This window comes from Hylobates moloch, unplaced genomic scaffold (assembly GCF_009828535.3).
Source record: "Hylobates moloch isolate HMO894 unplaced genomic scaffold, HMol_V3 SCAFFOLD_2, whole genome shotgun sequence".
In the NCBI taxonomy this organism is placed as follows: Eukaryota; Metazoa; Chordata; class Mammalia; order Primates; family Hylobatidae; genus Hylobates; species Hylobates moloch.
In genome coordinates, this window is record NW_026652277.1 from 90,365,845 (window position 1) to 90,387,614 (window position 21,770).

General features: G+C 41.8%; 1 protein-coding gene across 7 annotated transcripts in view; it reads right to left on the bottom strand.

Moving 5' to 3' along the window:
* Nucleotides 1–9,936: 9,936 nt before the first annotated feature.
* MTO1 (mitochondrial tRNA translation optimization 1) overlaps nucleotides 9,937–21,770 on the bottom strand; it is a 42,983-nt gene continuing 31,149 nt past the window's right edge. For 6 of the 7 annotated variants that reach the window (XM_032153150.2, XM_032153142.2, XM_058435151.1 and 3 more), the window contains 3 exons: nucleotides 19,323–19,441; nucleotides 14,054–14,214; nucleotides 9,937–11,050 (listed from right to left, as the gene is read on the bottom strand). In XM_032153150.2, the coding sequence (XP_032009041.1) occupies nucleotides 10,889–11,050; nucleotides 14,054–14,214; nucleotides 19,323–19,441 (442 nt within the window). In that variant the 3' untranslated portion in view covers nucleotides 9,937–10,888. Of the gene's footprint in view, nucleotides 11,051–14,053; nucleotides 14,215–15,726; nucleotides 15,776–19,322; nucleotides 19,442–21,770 lie in introns of those variants that run through there. The other variant, XM_058435155.1, reaches the window with a different exon arrangement.

Sequence of the window (21,770 nt, forward strand, 5' to 3'; positions counted from 1 at the left end):
CTCAAATGTTGGGAGTTTGCTTTATCACCACTGTATCTTACCATCTCGTTAGATAGTTTTGTATCTGGAGCCTGCTATCTAACATGAATAAGTAAAAATGTGGCCTTTGTGATTTACAGATCTGATATTTATGTTTTTGTGTTTTTTAAGTACTACACAAAGTAAATCTAAAGACAGAGGTCTGTGGCACTGCACTAGAGAATTGTCATTTGATTATGGTGGGCCAAGTGGTTGAAAATTCACCTAACAATACTATAACATAGGCCATATTTCATAATTTTAATCACAAGGCAATTGTGAAAATTTTATCAAATGTTTAATAGAAGCAAGGTGAAGAAGGTGATAGCCTTAAATTTACTTGCCATTTTTGGGCACACAAAAGTAATTTGCTCTGCCACTTAGAGTTATAAGGTCAAAGTGGGAGTAAATAATCTTTGTATTAGGAATTAAAAGTTTCTATTTTAGCCAGTCATGGTTTCCCTAAAAGAGTTCATTTAGTTTTGCTTTTGTCAAACTTTACATTTAAAGCTAACTCAAAACAGATAAAAGCACAATATGCAGCCTGGATATTTCCTTTAACACAATCCCTTTTGAGACACTGTCTAAAATATGGGTTATTGCTTGTATAAAGCCAAATAGACCTAAGTCAAAAGTAAGCAGTTTCATTTATTCCAGTGAAAAAAGCGTATAGAAGATTGTGTGGTTTTCAGAGGTTAAATGCCAGATGGCTAATACCAAATGAAAAACATAAATAATATCAAATTAAAAAACATAAATAAAACTTGGTTATATTTTCAGTACAATCATGTGATTGAGGGAATATCCTAGTTGGTGTTGGGATAAACTAAGTTACCATGTAAGCAATTTGAGTTTGAGTTCTAGTGCTGTCTGGAGGCATGCAAACTGAGGAACTGGTTCTCAGCCTTCTGGTGAGGGCATCTGCAACATTTTCTGAGGCCTGGATTGTAACCATATGGTTGTAACAGTGCAGCTATATTGGTGCAACAAAAGAAGAACCTCATGGAGCACTGACCTACAGTCCCCCTCTTTAGCCATTATCATACCTTCTTGATTGACTCTTTGGACTTCCCTGTTGAGCCTCTTGCAGGATTCTATACATAACTAGCAACTCAGTAAACGTCTGATGAGAAATGAGGTGATTTTTATTCATTTATGGTTGGGTACAAAGAATGTTTTCTCATAGCTATCTTTATGTTGAAGTTAGGGATGCATTTCTTAGAACTCAGTTTCTCATTTTGTATAACTGCTCATCAGGATTTTTCTTCAGAGCTATAATACCTCTGAATTTTGAGTTAAACTGCCCTCCTTGAGGTTGTTTCTTGTGAAATTGGAAATACAGAAAATTCAAACAGTTTTCTTAAATTACTTGAAACACCACATACACATAGCACAGTCTGGTCTTGTGTCAAAATACAGTATATTCTAGAAGTGTTTCCTTTTAAATTTAGCCAGTTTTTTTTTTATGTATCTTAATTTACTGTTATAAATTTGGATTGCCCATGTTTTAAAAGGATGTAGACCAACTCTAAAAGAGAATTCTAAAAGCAACCAACATAATTAAAGACTAAAAATGACTTAATTACAAGTCACTGGACTAAAAAATAGTTGTTTAGCCTAGCAAACTCTAAGAAATTATTATTGTCTTCAGATATAGGAAGAATATTTTAAGTCTGCAGAGGGTGCTGTTCAAGTGAAATTCACACTCTCTGAATTCCCCTACAGCCTCCAAACTCTAGGATAACCTTTGAAATAGAGTGAGTGCCATAATGGCTAATTAAGCATGGCAACTCCATAAATGCTTAACCTGAAATAGGTTACAAAGGGTTGGAATGGGAACTGAAGGTTAAGAGAAACAGACTTCCAGATTGTTCAAAAGGGATGGAGAATTTTTTTTTTTTTTTTTTTTAGACAGAGTCTCGCTCTGTCGCCCAGGCTGGAGTGCAGTGGCGGGATCTCGGCTCACTGCCAGCTCCGCCTCCCGGGCTCACGCCATTCTCCTGCCTCAGCCTCCCGAGTAGCTGGAACTACAGGCGCCCGCCACCACACCCGGCTAATTTTTCGTTGTTTTTTTTTTTTTTTTTTTTGAGACAGAGTCTTGCTGTCCCCGAGGCTGGAGTGCAGTGGCGCCATCTCGGTTCACTGCAGGCTCCGCCCCCAGGATTGACGCCATTCTCCTGCCTCAGCCTCCTGAGTAGGTGGGACTAGAGGCGCCCGCCACCTCGCCCGGCTAATTTTTTGTATTTTTAGTAGAGACGGGGTTTCACCGTGTTAGCCAGGATGGTCTCGATTTCCTGACCTCGTGATCCGCCCGCCTTGGCCTCCCAAAGTGCTAGGATTACAGGCATGAGCCACCGCGCCCTGCCGGGATGGAGAAACTTTTAATCCAGTCGAGGATCTCTGGTTCCTAAGAGGGAAAAATCCACTGAAAGTGGCAGAAAGGTGTTGTGAAGTCAGAAGACCTGAGATCTATGCTCAACAGAAACTTGACGTTAGACTTTAATTATATCACCTCGCAAGGCTAAGTTATATCTATAAAATTGGAGCATAGGAAGAGATCAGTAAGACTTTAAGTTTTTAAAAACTTTTTAGAAAAATTCTTACTCTGAGGATTACACAGATCCTAACCTGTTGGAGTTTTCCTGTCAGAAAGTAGTGCTGTTCAAACAGATTGTTTTTTTTCAAACTTTTGACTGTGATCCACAATAAGAAACATATTTTCATTTATTTTTTAGAGACTGGGTCTTGCTCTGTTGCCTAGGCTGGAGTACAGTGGTATGATCACAGCTCACTGCAGCCTTGAACTCCTGGGCTCAAGTGATCCTCCCACTTTGGCCTTCCAAAGTGCTGGGATTACAGGTGTGAGCCACCATACCTGGCCTGAAATACATTTTATATTGCAGCACAATACAAACATACACATTGTGTATCATTGCATCTAAGATGTTTTTCAGTCACAAATGCTGCCAGTTATAACTGTCAGATGCCATTAATTGTAAGACATACTCCAACTTAGAGATACTAAAATATGGAAAGATGTGCATCTTAAAATTGGTGAATATAGACCAAGCGCGGTGGCTCACGCCTGTAATCCCAGAGGTGATCCACCCACTTTGGGAAGCCAAGGTGGGTAGATCACCTGAGGTCAGAAGTTCGAGACCAGCCTGGCCAACTTTGTGAAACCCCATCTCTACTAAAAATATAAAAATTATCCAGGCATGGTGGATTACAGCCGTGCGTCTGTAATCCCAGCTACCCAGGAGGCTGAGGCAGAATTGCTTGAACCAGGGAGGCGGAGGTTGCAGTGAGCTAAGACCGCACCACTGTACTCCAGCCTGGGTGATAGAGCAAGACGCCATCTTAAAAAAAAAAAATTGTTGAATATAATTTGCGTGTGAGTTACTGAAACAAGCTGGGCATGGTGGCTCATGCCTGTAATCCCAGCACTTTGGGAGGCCGAGTGGGAGGATTGCTTCAGACCAGGAGTTCAAGGCTACAGTGGGCTATGATCATGCCATTGTGCTCCAACCTGGGTGACAGACCAAGACCCCGTCTCAAAGAGGAAAAAAAAAATTACTGCAACAAAAATTTCCAAAGATAGTATTTACTACCCATGACAAAAAATTTCATGACTTACTAATGAATTGCAGCCAGCAGTTTGGAAAATGTTGATTTTGGTCAGTGACAGTCAAAATGAAGTCCTTGGTCAAAATAATTGCATGCTCTTTTTTTTTTTTTTTGAGACGAAGTCTTGCTCTGTCACCCAGGCTGGAGTGCAGTGGCGCGATCTCAGCTCACTGCAAGCTCCGCCTCCCGGGTTCATGCCATTCTCCTGCCTCAGCCTCTCCGAGTAGCTGGGACTCCAGGCGCCCGCCACCACGCCCGGCTAATTTTTTTGTATTTTTTTTTTTTAGTAGAGACGGGGATTCACTGTGGTCTCGATCTCCTGACCTTGTGATCCGCCCGCCTCGGCCTCCCAAAGTGCTGGGATTACAGGCGTGAGCCACCGCGCCCGGCCTGCATGCTTTCTCTTTGGCATAAAAGCATAAGGTATTGCCAGGTGTGGTGGCTCACGCCTGTAATCCCAGCACTTTGGGAGGCTGAGGCGGGTGGATCACCTGAGGTCAGGAGTTCGAGGCTAGCCTGGCCAACATGGTGAAACCCTGTCTCTACTAAAAATACAAAAATTAGCCAGGCATGGTGGCACAAGCCTGTAATCCCAGCTACTTGGGAGGCTGAGGCAAGAGAATCGCTTGAACCCGGGAGGCAGAGTTTGCAGTGACCCGATACTGCGCCATTGCACTCCAGCCTGGGCAACAAGAGCGAAACTCCATCTCAAAAAAAAAAAAAAAGTGATAAAACACTGTATTAATTCATTTTCACGCTGCTGATAAAGACATACCCAAAACTTTAATTGGAACTTTAAGTCCAATTAAACCTCTTTTTGTTCTCAAAGTTCCACATGGCTGAGGAAGCCTCAGAATCTTGGCGGGAGGCAAAAGGCACTTCTCACATGGGAGCAGCAAGAGAAAATGAGGAAGAAGCAAAATCGGAAACCCCTGATAAACCCATCAGATCTCGTGAGACTTATTCACTATCACAAGAAAGCATGGTAAAAACCAGCCCTTGTGATTCAATTACCTCCCTGTGGGTCCCTCCCACAACACGTGGGAATTCTAGGAGATACAGTTCAAGTTGAGATTTGGGTGGGGACACAGCCAAACCATATCAAACAAAGAACATAAAAATTTCCATCTTGGCCGTGCGCGGTGGCTCATGCCTGTAATCCCAGCACTTTGAGAGGCTGAGGGAGGCAGACCACGAGGTCAGGAGATCGAGACCATCCTGGCTAACACAGTAAAACCCCATCTCTACTAAAAATACAAAAAATTAGCTGGGTGTAGTGGCGTGCGCCTGTAGTCTCAGCTACTCGGGAGGCTGAGGCAGGAGAATCACTTTAACCCAGCAGGTGGAGATTGCAGTGAGCCGAGATAGCGCCACTGCACTCCAGCCTGAGTGACAGAGCGAGACTCCGTCTCAAGAAAAAAAAAAGAAAAAGAAAAATTCCATCCTAACCATTTGTAAATGAACAGTTCATTGGCATTTAAAATATTCAAATTGTTGTGCAACCATCACCATCAACCATCAACCATCTCCAGAACTCTTTTCACCTTGCAAAACTGAAATTCTGGGCTGGGCATGGTGGCTCACTCCTGTAATCCCAGCACTTTGGGAGGTCGAGGTGGGCGGATCATGAGGTCAGGAGTTTGAGACTAGCCTGGCCAACATGTGAGACCCTGTCTCTATTAAAAATACAAAAATTAGCTGGGCATGGTGGCATGCGCCTGTAATCCCAGACTCAGGAGACTGAGAGGTTGCAGTGAACCAAGATCACACCATTGCACTCCAGCCTGGGTGACAGTGCGAGGCTCCATCTCAAAAACAAAAACGAAAACAAAACAAAAAAACTGAAATTCTGTACTCACTAAAGAATATTTTCCTGTTTCTCCCTCCCCCATGCCCTGGTAACCATCATTTTACTGTCTCTATGAATTTGAGTGCTCCAGGTAACTCTTATAAAGGGAATCATACAGTATTTGTCTTTTTGTGACTGGCTGATTTCGCTTAGCATAACTTTTTCAAGGTTTATCCATGTTGTAGCATGTATATGAATTTCCTTCCTTTTTAAGGCTGTATAATATTCCATTGTATGTATATACCACATTTTGTTTATCCTTTCATTCACTGGTGGATACTCGGGTTACTTCCAGCTTTTGGCTATTGTGAATCAATGCTACTTTGAACATGAGTGTACAAATTTTTTTTTTTTTTGAGACAGAGTCTTGCTCTGTCACCCAGGCTGGAGTGCAGTGGCTTGATCTCAGCTCATTGCAACTTCCATCTACCAGGTTCACGCGATTCTTGTGCCTCAGCCGCCTGAGTAGCTGAGATTACAGGCGCACACCACCATGCCCAGCTAATTTTTGTATTTTAATAGAGATGGGGTTTCAACATGTTGGTCAAGCTGGTCTCAAACTCCTATCCTCAAGTGATCTGCTTGCGCTGGCAGATCTGTAATCCCAAAATGCTGGATTACAGATGTGAGCCACCACACCCGGGCTTTTTTTTCAGGCAGGGTCTCGCTCTGTTGCCCAGGCTGGAGTGTGGTGGCATGCTATCAACTCACTGCAGCCTCAAACTCCCCGACTCAAATGATTCTCCTGCTTCAGCCCCCAAGTTGCTGGAACAACAGGTACGTGCCACCATGCTTGGCTAATTTTTGTATTTTTCATAAAGACGGAGTTTTGTCATGTTGCCCAGGCTGGTCTTGAACTTCTGAGCTCAAGTGATCTGCCTGGCCTCCCAAAGTGCTGGGATTAAAGGCGTGAGCCACCGTGCTGGCCTGTCACAAATATTTTAATCTCATTTAATTATTCACTTGAGTTTTAGTAATACCATTTCTTGCCTTTAGTAGTATTCATTAATCTATTTAAAAAGCAGGAGCTTCTACAACTGTGATATTGCTTATATTGACAAGGCTTATATCTTGTTAAGGTAGACAGATATTAACATTAAGGTAGGGCCCGGCACATGGTGGCTCATGCGTATAATATCACCTACACAGGAGGCTGAAGAGGGAGGATTACTTGAGCCCAGGACTTTGAGACCAGCCTGGGCAACACAGTAAGTACCCCATGTCTAAAAAAACTTAAAAATTAGCCATGCATGGTGGTGCACTCCTGTAGTCCCAGCTACTTGGAGGGCTGAGGTGGGAGAATAGCTTGAGCCAGGGAGGTTGAGGCTGCAGTGAGCTGTAACCATGCCACTGCATTCCAGCCAGGGTGGCAGAGTGAGATCTTGTCTCTAAATAAAAACATAAAATAAAAACATTAAGGTAGAATGAAGTCAGTGTAATAATAGAAGTATTGTGGAGAGGGAGTGTAAGAGGAACAGTTAATTTTCACTGTGTGCATTCCAGTGTTAAGTGGCTCTTCCAGATCAGAATAAACCCCTAGTCTCTGCTGGTGGCTTTCCTGATACTCCTGACCACTTCTTCTGGACAGGGCATTCTTCTAGGAGTTGAAATTTCTGAAGTGGAAAAGCCATGGCTATTCCAATCTAGGTTGAAACTAAAAAATGACAAAATACTTTTAAAACCATCAGTAACAAAATTTAAGCTCTTGGCTATAAAGGAACTTCATTTTCAAGGCCATAATCGTTTAATTTAGCATAGGTTCATATCTTCATCCTTCCTCCCCCAGTAATTTTACAAATGCATAGTCTTTCTTAGCCATTTCTTATTTTTTGGTGTTCCTGTTGAATTGAATTGAAAAAATACCCAGCTTTTTCAACTGCTAGGCAGTCTGGTCTGTGGTGAATAGAGGAAGTCACAAGTATGGCCAGCTTTCATAGGCAGCTGATTATTGTCAGTGATGGGATTTCTATGAAGTAACTACATTGAGTAAGGTTACATTTTTAGCTGACTTCTTCCTCGGGCATCATATTCTGTAGTGCCTCTGGCTAGCAGCACCAGAGGGTAGGCTGTTTTGACATATTAAGTGATGTAATTTTGTTTAAGTTAACATACAAACATTGTGGATTTAAAGAGGTTTCAGGCCAGGTGTGGTGGCTCATGCCTGTAATCTGAGCACTTTGGGAGGCCAAGGCAAGAGGATCATTTGAGGCCAGAAGTTCAAGACCAGCCTGGGCAACATCGTGAGACTTCACTCCTACAAAAAATTTTTGTAAAACTTATCCAGGCATGGTGGCATGTGCCTGTAGTCCCAGCCACTTGGGAGGTTGAGGCATAAGGATCACTTGAGCCCAGGAGATCAAGGCTGCAGTGAGCTATGATTGTACCACTGCACTACAGCCTGGGCAACAGAGTGAGACCCTGTCTCTAAAAAATAAAGAGTTCACATCCTAAAGCAAATCATAGAATCTAAAATACGTATTTTCCACGAAACATTTTTCAGTGAGACAATTACTATTGTAATGGAATAAAAGCATTACAAACCTTCATTACAAAGAAACTTTAACGTTTCTTTATATGTATAGTGTCACTAGCCCCAAATTGTAGCTGTCAAGAACCTCCCAAAACATTTGAACTTCCTGTTTCTTTTTTTTTTTTGAGACGGAGTCTCACTCTGTTGCCAGGCTGGAGTGCAGTGGCATGATCTTGGCTCACTGCAACCTCTGTCTCCTGAGTTCAAGTGATTCTCTTGCCCCAGCCTCCCGAGTAGCTGGGACTACAGGCGCGTGCCAACACACCCAGCTAATTTTTATATTTTTAGTAAAGACGAGGTTTCACCATGTTGGGCAGGATGGTCTCGATCTCCTGACCTCGTGATGCGCCTGCCTCAACCTCCCAAAGTGCTGGGATTACAGGTGTGAGCCACTGCGCCCGGTTACCTCCTGTTTCTTTAAGATAAATTTTTGTTATATTCTATTCAAAAGGCACTCCATTCATTGCTTTTACTATTGTATTTAATCAGAAAAAAAAGTTTAGAAACAATGAATGACACTATTTTGCTAAACAGGTAGCACAAAAACACAAAATACCTTCTTTTCTTTTTCTTTTTTTTTTGAGACAGAGTCTCACTCTGTCGCCCAGGCTGGAGTGCAGTGGCACAATCTCGGCTCACTGCAACCTCAGCCTCCTGGGTTCAAGCGATTCTCCTGCCTTGGCCTCCTGAGTAGCTGGGACTACAGGCTTGCTCCACCACGCCCAGCTAATTTTTGTATTTTTAGTAGAGATGGGGTTTTGCCATGTTGGCCAGGCTGGTCTTGAACTCCTGACTTCAGGTTATCCACCCGCTTCAGCCTCCCAAAGTGCTGGGATTACAGGCGTGAGCCACTGCAACCAGCCTCTTTTCAAAATATATATACAACGTGGTATTGTAATTAATATTGTCTCTGTAATAATTTTGCCCAGGAGTAGCTATGACTAAAAGTTACGACCTTTTGAAATCACTAAATCAAATATTAAAAAGAATTCATCATTCCTAAATTATCCGGCATTACAAATACTTTTTACTTGTTACTAATCTTCTTGCTTTCTGGAAAGACTAAAATTAGATAAAATAAACCCATGAAAACTAAGCTACATCCAAGTGGCCATATGCAATTATAGTAACAAGATACTTGGTTGCCTCACACCCATAATCAGGCTTAACATACACATCTGTAGCCAAAGTGACTTTGGGGCCCTTAGAACTCTCCTGAGTACCTGCTTTGGCCCGAAGGTGACACGGGAGCTTCTCCCCTAGGCTGACACCAGAGATTGGGGTTGGAATTCCAGAGACAAGCAGGGCTGTCTGGCCCATTTGGCTGTATTCATCCCTTAGTCTATTCAGAATGGTTGAGGTATCTGAGTCAAAAGACCCAGCTGACTATCCCAGTCTAACCCCTGTGAAGACACACCACTGAAGAACTGGAGAGGAAGAGGGGTACTACCACTATTCTGTTTTTTCTGTCATTCTGACTTAAAAACAGGGAAACACCACTCACCAGTTACTATGGACCTGTCTTCACTGTTAAGAAATGATGGCCATGACAGTTTCTTAAGAAAATATTTTTATGGTATGATACAAAATAACTAACGTTACTTAATTCTCCCATAACTAGGTCACCAAATAAGTATCCACACTGTGGATAACAGGAAACAATGGTGATTTCCAATCTTTCTATTTTATAGGGCTTTCATTAATGTTCAAAACAATTACCAGTGAGGATTTCCTGAAGAAGTACAGATTTCTGTCAACTTTCACCCTACATACTATATTCCAATAGTATTAGCTGAATGATTCTGGATAATTTTATATAATCTCAAGTCTTTAGTCTTGAGAATTTAAGGGCTTTAATATTGCTTCCTAGCCTAGTATAACCAAGCAAAAGATTACTAACTCTCAAAACACATTGAATGATAAGACTTTTAATTTAGTAGACTTAATAGGCAAAGTCCCTATGAGTAGGCAAATCTGCATGTTGAGTTTTTTTCCAGGTTCAGTTTTAGGTTCACTATCTCTCTCTTTGACGAACACTGCACAAAGTTATCTGTATTAGAGCTCCTTAAAGAAAGAGTACAAATTGTTTACTAGTTTTTTCTTTTTTTTTTTTTTTTTGAGACGGAGTCTCGCTCTGTCACCCAGGCTGGAGTGCAGTGGCACAATCTCGGCTCACTGCAAGCTCCGCCTCCCAGGTTCACGCCATTCTCCTGCCTCAGCCTCTCTGAGTAGCTGGGACTACAGGCGCCCGCCACCACGCCCAGCTAATTTTTTGTATTTTTAGTAGAGACGGGGTTTCACCGTGGTCTCGATCTCCTGACCTCGTGATCCGCCTGCCTCGGCCTCCCAAAGTGCTGGGATTACAAGCGTGAGCCACCGCGCCTGGCTAGTTTTTTCATATACACAAAAAAGCACAATTATAATTTCTGTCCCACTCAGAAATTAATGGCAAACCCATAGTAACCTAATAAAGCTATTTTAATAAGTGCTAAATAATTATTTTATCTATATTCTTTTTTTTTTTTTTGAGACGGAGTCTCGCTCTGTCGCCCAGGCTGGAGTGCAGTGACGCAATCTCGGCTCACTGCAAGCTCCGTCTCCCGGGTTCACGCCATTCTCCTGCCTCAGCCTCTCCGAGTAGCTGGGACTACAGGCGCCCGCCACCACGCCCGGCTAATTTTTTTGTATTTTTAGTAGAGACGGGGTTTCATCGTGGTCTCGATCTCCTGACCTCGTGATCCACCCGCCTCGGCCTCCCAAAGTGCTGGGATTACAAGCATGAGCCACCACGCCCGGCCTTATCTATATTCTTATATTGATCAAATTATTTACATGCTCTTTAAAAATCTTTTATGAACTGAAAGCTATAACTCTCTCTCTTGAAGTCTGTCTGCATCACATAAGTATCGATCAGTCTTGGATGATTCATTCATAGCTGCCTGTCTTCGTTGAGTGGTCTTCACAAATCTCAGCAGATTGATGATGGCAGCAGGTGTTACTCCAGGTATGCGACTAGCAGCCCCGATCTAAGAATCAATACCACAAGAGAAACTAAGTGAGCTATGCTATGTCAAATCAAATCTATTTTCCTCCAAATAACAATCTGTATGGTATAGTTTATACAATATTTTCTTAATTATTATTTTGATGTATTATCTTAATGTATTTCCTTGTAAAGTAGATAAAGGAAATATTATTATTTATGTCTTCATTTTACAAATGGGAAACTGAAGCACAGAAATGTTAAAATAGCTTGTGCAAGATTACACAACTAATAGATGTTAGAGTATCTACTTTTTCATCCCATTAAACTAAGAAAAACTGTAATCAAGTTCCTTTCTTCAAATATAGGTCCGTAGTCCCTTATTTGAAATTCTTGAGGCCAGCCTGGGCAAAATAGTGGGACTCTGTCTCTACAGAAAATAAAAAAAAATTAAGTTAGCATGGTGGTGCACACTTGTAGTACTAGCCTCTCAGAAAACAAAGGTGGGAGGATCACTTGAGCCTGGGAGGTCGAGAATGCAGTGAGCTGTGATTATGCCACTGCACTCCAGCCTGGGTGACAGAGTAAGCCCCTCTCTCAAAAAAAAAAATGAAATGAAATCCTTGAGGCCATATGTTTTTGTAATAAGATATATATAATCCGGCTGGGCGCGGTGGCTCACGCTTGTAATCCCAGCACTTTGGGAGGCCGAGGCGGGCGGATCACGAGGTCAGGAGATCGAGACCACAGTGAAACCCCGTCTCTACTAAAAATACAAAAAATTAGCCGGGCGTGGTGGCGGGCACCTGTAGTCCCAGCTACTCGGAGAGGCTGAGGCAGGAGAATAGTGTGAACCCGGAAGGCGGAGCTTGCAGTGAGCCGAGATAGCGCCACTGCACTCCAGCCTGGGCGACAGAGCGAGACTCCATCTCAAAAAAAAAAAAAAAAAAAAAAAAAAGATATATATAATCCTTGAGGCGGTACATAATGTAACAGCCTCAGCAGTGTGTGGGGCAGCACCCCACATTTTTAATCCTATTAATATTTCTGCAGTGTATTTTTACAGTGAAAGGTATGAATATTCACTCTAAACAGTATAAAAACCATATAGCCTCTTTTGAGCTAAGCTCAGTTTTGCTACCAAATGAGCTTGTGGCAAACTTCTGCCAGAGCCTTTTGTATTATGGAATTGTGGGCAAGGGGTTCTGAACTCCTATGACCAGTGCTGTCCAACTGAACTTTCTATGATGATGGAAATCTTCTATAACATGTGCACTGCAATAATGCAGTGTCCAATATGGTAGCCACTAGTCATATGTGGCTACTGGGCACTTGAAATGTGGCTAGTAAGACTAAGGAGCTGAATTTTACATTTTATTTAATTTTTTTCTTTTTCTTTCTTTTTTTTTTTATTTGAGACAGGGTCTCACTCTGTCACCCAGGCTGGGGTGTAGTGGTACAATCATGACTTGCTGCAGCCTCTACCTCCTGGGCTCAAGCGATCCTCCCACCTCAGCCTCCCAAGTAGCTGGGACTATAGGTGCATGCCACTGCACCTGGCCTATTTAATTTTAATTAATGTAAAACCATAGTTGGCGAGTGGCTATCATGTTGGACAGTGTGGCAGTATAGCCTATGATAATCCATACAAACATAACCTGAAATCAATAGGAAGGGACAAAGTCATAAAATTTAAGGCTTATTTTCCTGGTTTCCATGATGACTGTTGCTACGAATACCATCTTATATTAATGAAATCACTCCTCCCTGTAAAAATAGTTTTTTTCAAATTTTTCTACAGTCTATATTTTTGTAATATGCCCCTTTGTTTTATGAACCACTACTAAAAAAAAAAAATGCCCATTAAACTGTGACACACCATCAATTTTTGAGATATTAAAGATGCAATTGGCCGTGTGTGGTGGCTCACGCCTGTAATCCCAGGACTTTGGGAGGCCAAGGCGGGCGGATCATGAGGTCAGGAGATCGAGACCATCCCAGCCAACATGGTGAAACCCTGTCTCTGCTAAAAGTACAAAAAAAAATTAGCCGAGTGTGGTGGCATGCACCTGTAGTCCCAGCTACTTGGGAGGCTGAGGTAGGGGAATCACTTGAACCCAGGAGGCAGCAGTTGCAGTGAGCCAAGATCGTTCCACTGCACTCTAGCCTGGTGACAGAGTGAGACTCCATTTCAAAAAAAAAAAGATGCAATTTCAGAGATGTTAAAATGTGGAGAAAAGTGTATCTCAGAGTCAGTAAGTACAGTTTATCAGTCTTTAAACATTTATTAGAAGCCCAAAACTAATTACTATATAGTAAATTAAAGGTTTATTTGTTTACACAAAGGAACACGCATACACCCTCTCACAATTAGTCTGAAGCATGTGGTGGGGGCACTTTTTGGCTCCCCTCTTTCTCCCATTAGTTCCCAAGGCAACACTATGGAACTCCTAGGGAGGACTCCAAGTAGTGACTTGAAAACCACGAATATGAGTTATATTTTAACCTAGTATGGTTTCCTTTAAGCCATACACATGCACTATCTTGCATAGTTTGCTCTGATGCTTTGTCACATGGTTGGGACTAGAGAATAGTTCCAATCAAACCAATTCTTGACTTCCAGTTATTTAGTTAAAGTTAAGCTTTATCATCTCTCATACAAACATACCAACATCTGTCTTAGAAACATAAGAAAAACATCTGAGGTCAAGTTTCTTTTTTTTTTTTTTTTTGAGACAGGGTCTCGCTCTGTTTCCCAGGCTGGAGTGCAGTGGTGCAATCATGGCTCACTACAGCCTCAGTGTCTTGGGCTCAGGTATCTGCCACCTCAGCCTCCCGAGTAGCTGGCACTGCAGGTGCATGCCACCATGCCCAGCTAATTTTTGTATTTTTGTAGAGATGGGGTCTTGCTGTGTTGCCCAGGCTGGAAGTTTCTTATTACTAAATAAAACATTAGTTATATGGCCATTGTAACCCCAGGTCTAAAAAATTAAAGCACTGAATCTTTATCTATAATTTGTTTCTATTCCCCTGCCTATTTTCTTACCGTCTGTGGACGACTAAAATGTAGTTTCTCTCGAACTTCATGGGACAAAGACACATCCCTGATAGTCAAATAATCTAGGTCTTTTGGCAGTTGGAGAGCTTCATCTTGCTGAACTTCCTTTATTTCTTGTAGCTGATGAAACAACACTGATTCATAAGTGGCTGGTGAACAAAATCAGAATCATGTTATAGTACCCAGATTACATTATACTAACAACTTACATTTATGTAGCCTCTTACAATTTACAAAAAGCTTTTGTGTACATCATCTCATTCAACACTCACTTCATGTGATGGGTTGGGTAGGCGTTCCCTTTTACATAGGAGGAAACTGAAGCTAAGATAAATGGAGTGTCTTGCATATTAACTACAACATTCTGTCTAGTAGTTTAGTGCATGTCCTTTTCAAATATCTGGAAAATTAAAAGTAAAAAAAGAATTTGTGGCCAGGCATGGTGGCTCATGCCTGTAATACTAACACTTTGGGAGGCCGAGGCGGGTGGATAGTCTGAGCTCAGGAGTTCGAGACCAGCATGGGGAACATCGTGAAATGCCATCTCTACTAAAAATATAAAAAATTAGCCAGGCACGGTGGCATCCACCTGTAATCCCAGCTACTCGGGAGGCTAAGACAGGAGAATTGCTTGAACCTGGGAGGCAGAGGTTGCAGTGAGCCGATATAGCGCTACTGCACTCCAGCCAGGGCGACAGAGCGAGACTCCGTCTCAAAAAAAAAAAAAAAAAAAAGAATTTGCTTCCGCTGTCAGTGCAAATCTTGGTTGGAACATTTTTCTCAACAGGCTGTGAGGTTAAATTTTATGTCCTAGAGATAAGCTATTTCTCTTTTTTTGAGACGGAGTCTTGCTTGTTGCCTAGGCTGGAGTGCAGTGGCGCAATCTCGGCTCACTGCAACCTCCACGTCCCAGGTTCAAGCAATTTCTCCTGCCTCAGCCTCCTGAGTAGCTGGGATTATAGACGTGCACCACCACGCCCGGCTAATCTTTGTATTTTTAGTAGAGACGGGGTTTCGCCATGTTGGCCAGGCTGGTCTCGAACTCCTGACCTCATGATCCACCCACCTTGGCCTCCCAAAGTGCTGGGATTATAGGCATGAGCCACCATACCCAGCTGAGATAAGCTACTTCTCTAAGAAAATGGTTTTTTGAATTATCTTCATATAGAGCTATAAATTTTAAAAGTAAAGCTTCTTAGTTGACAAAACATAATTTAAATAATTTAGTTAAGGGATCCTTCAAAAGTGATGTTAGGAAGATAATTCAGCAATTATTTTGTTTAAAGCATTCTGCTCTTAGAAAATTAAATTAAAAATCTGTTTTAAAACCTAAATTGAGGTGCTTATTCTGTCCTGTTCAAGAAAGGGAGTCCTCTGAGGTTTTGGTAGCATCTTCCATCACTTGACTGGCAGCCAGAACATCTCATCTCTGTGTCTGACTCCAACAATGAATTACCCTCTGACTATGCGCACATCATCATCATTTTGGGACTTAGCTTCTTTTTCTAGAAATTGCCAGGGCTGGCCCAGATGACTTCTGAGGGTCTTTATGGCAACAAAGAATAGTTGTGAAGTACACAGGATTTGCAATCAGACAAGGTAGGTTCCAGCTCCAGCTCTGCCACTCACCAACTGTGTGATCTTGGGCAATTACCACTTACCTGTAAAACTGGGACAACAATGCTAATATCTGTCTTTCACAGGGCAGTTCTAAGTATCAAATGAAATAATGCATGTAAATAGCTTATATAATATTGTAATATAATAAATTAGTACAGCAAATTGTAATATAATGTTATGACTCATGAATAGACTCTTCAAGGTATCATGGAATATATGAGGTAATGCATATGCTAAAGGTATATAAGGGTATAATGTTATATATATTCACATATAACAAAACAAGAGAGAGAATACAAAGAATCTGACACTGATTTATGCCCTCAAGAAATGTTTTGTCTGCTGGAGGGATTCAGGTAGCAATCTGAAAACCACTGATACGTGTTATATTTCAATCCAGTATAGTTTTTTTTTTTAAGCCATGATAGTTATGAGAGTCTTTATATATGCCAGAGTCTTTAAAGAACAAGTAAAAACAGTAGCTATTCAACGTCTGAAGTCAGGGCTTCCTATAAACAAGTTAATGATAATTTTTCTGGATTATCCTAACCTGAACCTGACGATTTATTGAACAAAGTTAAACTGCAAACCAAGTTTAAAATATATAATCACTCTTCCCCAGAGCTAACAGCCCTAAGTGTTTAATAAAGAAATTTTTACTCAATAGAGAAATTGGGATGGTAAAATAACAGGTCAACGATCCTTCTTCTACCTTAATATATTGCTAGTGTTTAATCATTTGGAAGAATAATTCTAGAGTTTCTGATGAGTTTCCTTTTGTTGCTAGACTTTTGTAAACTTGTGTGATGGAATGGTAGGTAACACTTGGGTCATCCTACACAGACATCCAAAGCATTGTAAGGTGATAGGCCTTTGTGGAACTGAAAAAAATGCTGGCTGGGTATGGTGGCTCACGCCTGTAATCCCAACAACTTTGGGAGGCCGAAGTGGGCAGATCATCTGAGGTCAGGTGTTTGAGACCAGCCTGGCCAACATGGTGAAACACCATCTCTACTAAAAAAATACAAAAATTAGCCAGGTGTGGTGGTGCACGCCTATAGTCCCAGCTACCTGGGAGGCTGAGGCAGGAGAATGGCTTGAACCCGGGAGGCCGAGGTTGCAGTGAGTTGAGATTGCATCACTGCACTCCAGCCTGGGCGACAGGGTGACAGAGTAAGACTCTGTCTCAAAAAAAAAAAAAGAAGAGAAAAAAAGAAAAAAAAAAAGGCCAGGAGCAGTGGCTCATGCCTGTAATCCCAGCACTTTGGGAGGCTGAGGCAGGTGGATCACCTGAAGTCAGGAGTTCAAGACCAGCCTGGCCAAATAGTGAAACCCTGTCTCTACTAAAAATAAAAAAATTAGCCAGGCGTGGTGGCGCATGCCTGTACTCCCAGCTACTCAGGAGGCTGAGGCAGGAGAATTGTTTGAACCCAGGAGGTGGAGGTTGCAGTGAGCCAAAATCGCGCCACTGGACTCCAGCCTGGGCGACAAAGTGAGACTCCGTCTCAAAAAAAAAAAAAAAAAAAGAAAGAAAAGAAAATGCCACTGCTAGAAGGAATGCAGCATGATCACCATTCTGGCTGGTTCCCAAAGAGCACAGTCTTTTCCTGTTTGAACGGCACACCATCATCCAACTTTGTCTTCCCTTCTCACCATGTTATCCTGTTCCCTGCCTTTTTCACTACATCATTTTACACCCATGAAAAAACACCTTCTATCAAAATGCAAAAGCCAATATTATTCTCAGTATTTTCTTTTCTTTTTTTCTTAAGATGAAGTCTCGCTCTTGTTGCTTAGGCTGGAGTGCAATGGTGCGATCTCGGCTCACTGCAACCTCCGTCTCCTGGGTGCAAGCAATTCTCCTGCCTCAGCCTCCTGAGTAGCTGGGATTATAGGTGCCCGCCACCATGCTCAGCTAACTCTTTTGTATTTTTAGTAGAGATGGGGTTTCACCATGTTGGCCAGGCTAGTCTCGAACTTCTGACCTCAGGTGATCTGCCCACCTCAGCCTCCCAAAGTGCTGGGATTACAGGCGTGAGCCACTACGCCCAGCTTCAGTATTTTCATAATAAAAATTTTCATTATGAAAAACTTAAAAAAATGCAGAGCAACTACCAAAGACACCTGTGGCTTTGATGGTCTATAAACTGACCAAGAGTATTGATACAAAGTAAGTATTTGTCAATGGTAGAGTATTTCAGTATACTGTCAAAGCCAAAGATAGTATTATTTTTCTCATTATTAAAACATTAGGTGGGGAGAGTATAAAAAGAAAGTTCAGGGTTAAAAAAATATATAAACATATATATATGCTGGATGCAGTGGCTCACACTTGTAATCCCAGCACTTCAGGAGGCCAAGGTGGGCAGATCACCCGAGGTCAGGAGTTTGAGACCAGCCTGGCCAATGTGATGAAACCCTGTCTCTACTAAAAATACAAAAATTTGCTGGGCCTTGTGGCGGGGCCCTGTAACCCCAGCTACTTGGGAGGCTGAGGCAGGAGAATTGTTTGAACCTGGGAGGTATAGGTTGCAGTGAGCCAAGATTGCACCATTGCACTCCAGCCTGGGCAACAAGAGTAAAACTCCATCTCAAAAAAGAAAAAACCAAAACACACACACACACACACACACATATATGCACATTTCAAATAAGTGGTACTGTGGAGCCCTCCTATAAAAAATATTTATTTTTGGCCAGGTGCAGTGGCTCATGCCTGTAATCCCTGCACTTTGGGAGGCCGAGGCAGGCAGATCACCTGAGGCCAGGAGTTCGAGACCAGCCTGGCCAACATGGTGAAACCCCGTGTCCACTAAAAATACAAAAAATTAGCCAGGCGTGGTGGTGCATGCCTGTAATCCCAGCTACTCAAGAGGCTGAGGCAGGACAATCACTTGAACCTGGGAGGCGGAGGTTGCAGTGAGCCAAGATCATGCCACTGCACCCCAGCCTGGGCAAGAAGAAGGAAACTCTAAAAAAAAAAAAAAAAATTAAAAAAAAAAAATATATATATATATATATACACACACACACACATATATATATATTTATAGGAGGACTCTGCAGTACCACTTATTTGAAATGTACATGTAAATCACCTGAAAAGCATGTTTAAATATAGATTCTCAGTGGGTCTGAGGTGAAGCCTGAGAGTCTATTTCCTTTTTTTTAATTTTTTTTTTAAGATGTCATCTTGCTCTGTCACCCAGGCTGGAGTACAGCGATCTTGGCTCACTGCAACCTCCACCTCCCAGCCTCAAGCAATCCTCCCACCTCTGCCTCCATAGTAGTTGGCACTACAGGCATGTACCTTCACATCCAGCTAATTTTTTGTATTTTTTTTGTAGAGACAGGGTTTTGCCATATTGGCCAGGCTGGTCCAGAATGCCCAGGCTCAAGAAATTAGCCCACCTCAGCCTCCCAAAGTGCTGGGATTATAGGCGTTAGCCACCGCGCCCAGCCAAGATTCTGTATTTCTAACAAGCTTGTAGGTGTTGCAATGCTGTTAGCTGAGGACCACACTTTTGAAGAGCACAGAAGCTAACCCTATGCTGGTGCAACAGTAATAATGGATCTGTTGTCTCTTCATAATTTGCACAAATGATAAAGGTATGGTAAGTCAAAAATTATTTTCTACCTTCTATTTTCAGTCTTTCAGCCAGCTCTCTACATTTAGTATACTTCTTCAAGGGCTCTGGAACAGCCTTGGCTAATGAATCCATGTCAACTTCCTCATACTTCAGAACATCGAGAGCTCTGCAAATATACAAAAGTTTCATTAACATAAGGATCCATGTCATATAAGGCAGATCAAGAAAAAGATTCTTTGAAATAATATCAGATCTCGGAATAAATACTAAAAGATTATTTCTTTTCTTTTCTTTTTTTTTTTTTTGAGATGGAGTCTCGCTCTGTCGCCCAGACTGGAGTGCAGTGGTGCAATCTTGGCTCACTGCAATCCCCACCTGCTGGGTTCGAGCAATTCTCCTGCCTCAGCCTCCCTAGTAGCTGGGACTATAGGCATGCGCCACCATGCCCGGCTAATTTTTTGTATTTTTAGTAGATATGAGGTTTCACCATGCTGGCCAGGCTGGTCTCCAACTCCTGACCTCGTGATCCGCTATACTGCTGGGATTACAGGCATGAGCCACTGCGCCCGGCCCCAAAAGAATATTTCTCAGTATAGTGAGCAAATGCAGCAGCATCTGCTAAACAGTAGGACCTCAATAAGACATATTATTTGATTCTCCCCAACTCCTTATCAGGAGAATTAAGTTGCTGGTAAGGGTGGCATGGCTGTAATCCATTTCTCTTTCCTTTCATATAGAATATCATCTCATAACAACGGTTTCACTGAATTCCCTAAGCACTGGAATGTACTTTACATCTAAGCCATGTTAAGTCCTACAGTCCTGTGAATTAGTCATCCTTTTGCATCCTAGAAACCAGGACAGTGATCTCCTGCTTTCTTTTACTGAACTCCCTAAGGAAGAACAAGAGGCCATTATGAGCATGTTTTAAGTCTCTGCAAAACAAACTGATAAAAATGATATACGGGTTCATAAGTCTTTTTCTTCTTCTTTTTTTTTTTTGTAGAGACAGGGTTTTGTCACGTTGCCCAGGCGATCTGCATACCTCGGCCTCCCAAAGTGCCAGGATTACATGAGTGAGCTACTGTGCCTGGCTGGTTCATAAATATTCTGTCTGATATTTTTTTTCTCCTAATTTGGTATAATCTACATGTCAACTTTTACCACATGGAAATTTTTGATAGTCACTTCTCAATTCTGCTTCTACTACCCACTCTGGATGGGCTAAAGCCTCCATGGCCAATGCCTTACCTTTCCTTGGGAGAGGAGAGCAATGTATGCAGATAGCAGGGACAATTACTAAAATTCCCAGGCAACTTACCTAGGCCAACAAAAGAACATGCCTAAGTATTAATGCACATAGATCCAGTGAGATTTCCAATAACTTAATTCACTGGCACTTGTTGAGATCAAACTAGTGAGCAAAACTTCAGCTATGTTTAGCCTTCAGAAGTGCTGGAGCTCCTATGACCACTTTAATCCCTTTTATACTGATCTCAGGTCTCCCCTCTTGATATTACAAAGCCCCCACCCCCAACTTGACCCAGACTCTCTCCTAAAATGGACCTAGCTAGGTCACTTGTTGCTCTGTTAAATATTACTCACTTCATTTACATATACCTTTATTTTGTTGTAATTTATTTAGAAGGTTATTGCCATGGATTTTTTTTTTTTTTTTTTTTTTAGGAATAGAAAATTTCATCCTAAAATTTGTATGGAATCACAAGGGACCCCAAATAATCAAAACAATTTTGAAAAGAGAACATGGTTAGAGGCCTTATACTTCTTGATTTCAAACACTTACAAAGCTACAGTAATCAAAACAGCATGGTACTGGCACAAAGACAGATACATAGACCAGTGGAATAGAAAACCCAGAAATAGAAAACTGGCTAGCCATATGTAGAAAGCTGAAACTGGATCCCTTCCTTACACATTATACAAAAATTAATTCAAGATGGATTAAAGACTTACATGTTAGACCTAAAACCATAAAAAACCCTAGAAGAAAACCTAGGCAACACCATTTAGGACACAGGCATGGGCAATGACTTCATGAATAAAATACCAAAAGCAATGCCAACAAACACCAATATTGACAAATGGGATCTAATTAAACTGAAGAGCTTATGCACAGCAAAAGAAACTACCATCAGAGTGAACAGGCAACCTACAGAATGGGAGAAAATTTTTACAATCTACCCATCTGACAAAGGGCTAATATCCAGCATCTATAAAGAACTTAAACAAATTTACGAGAAAAAATCAAACAACCCCATCAAAAAGTGGGCAAAGGATATGAACAGACACTTCTCAAAAGGAGACATTTATGCAGCCAACAGGCACATGAAAAAATGCTCATCATCACTGGCCATCAGAGAAATGCAAATCAAAACCACAATGAGATACCATCTCACACCAGTTAGAATGGTGATCATTAAAAAGTCAGGAAACAACAGGTGCTGGAGAGGATGTGGAGAAAAGGAACACTTTTA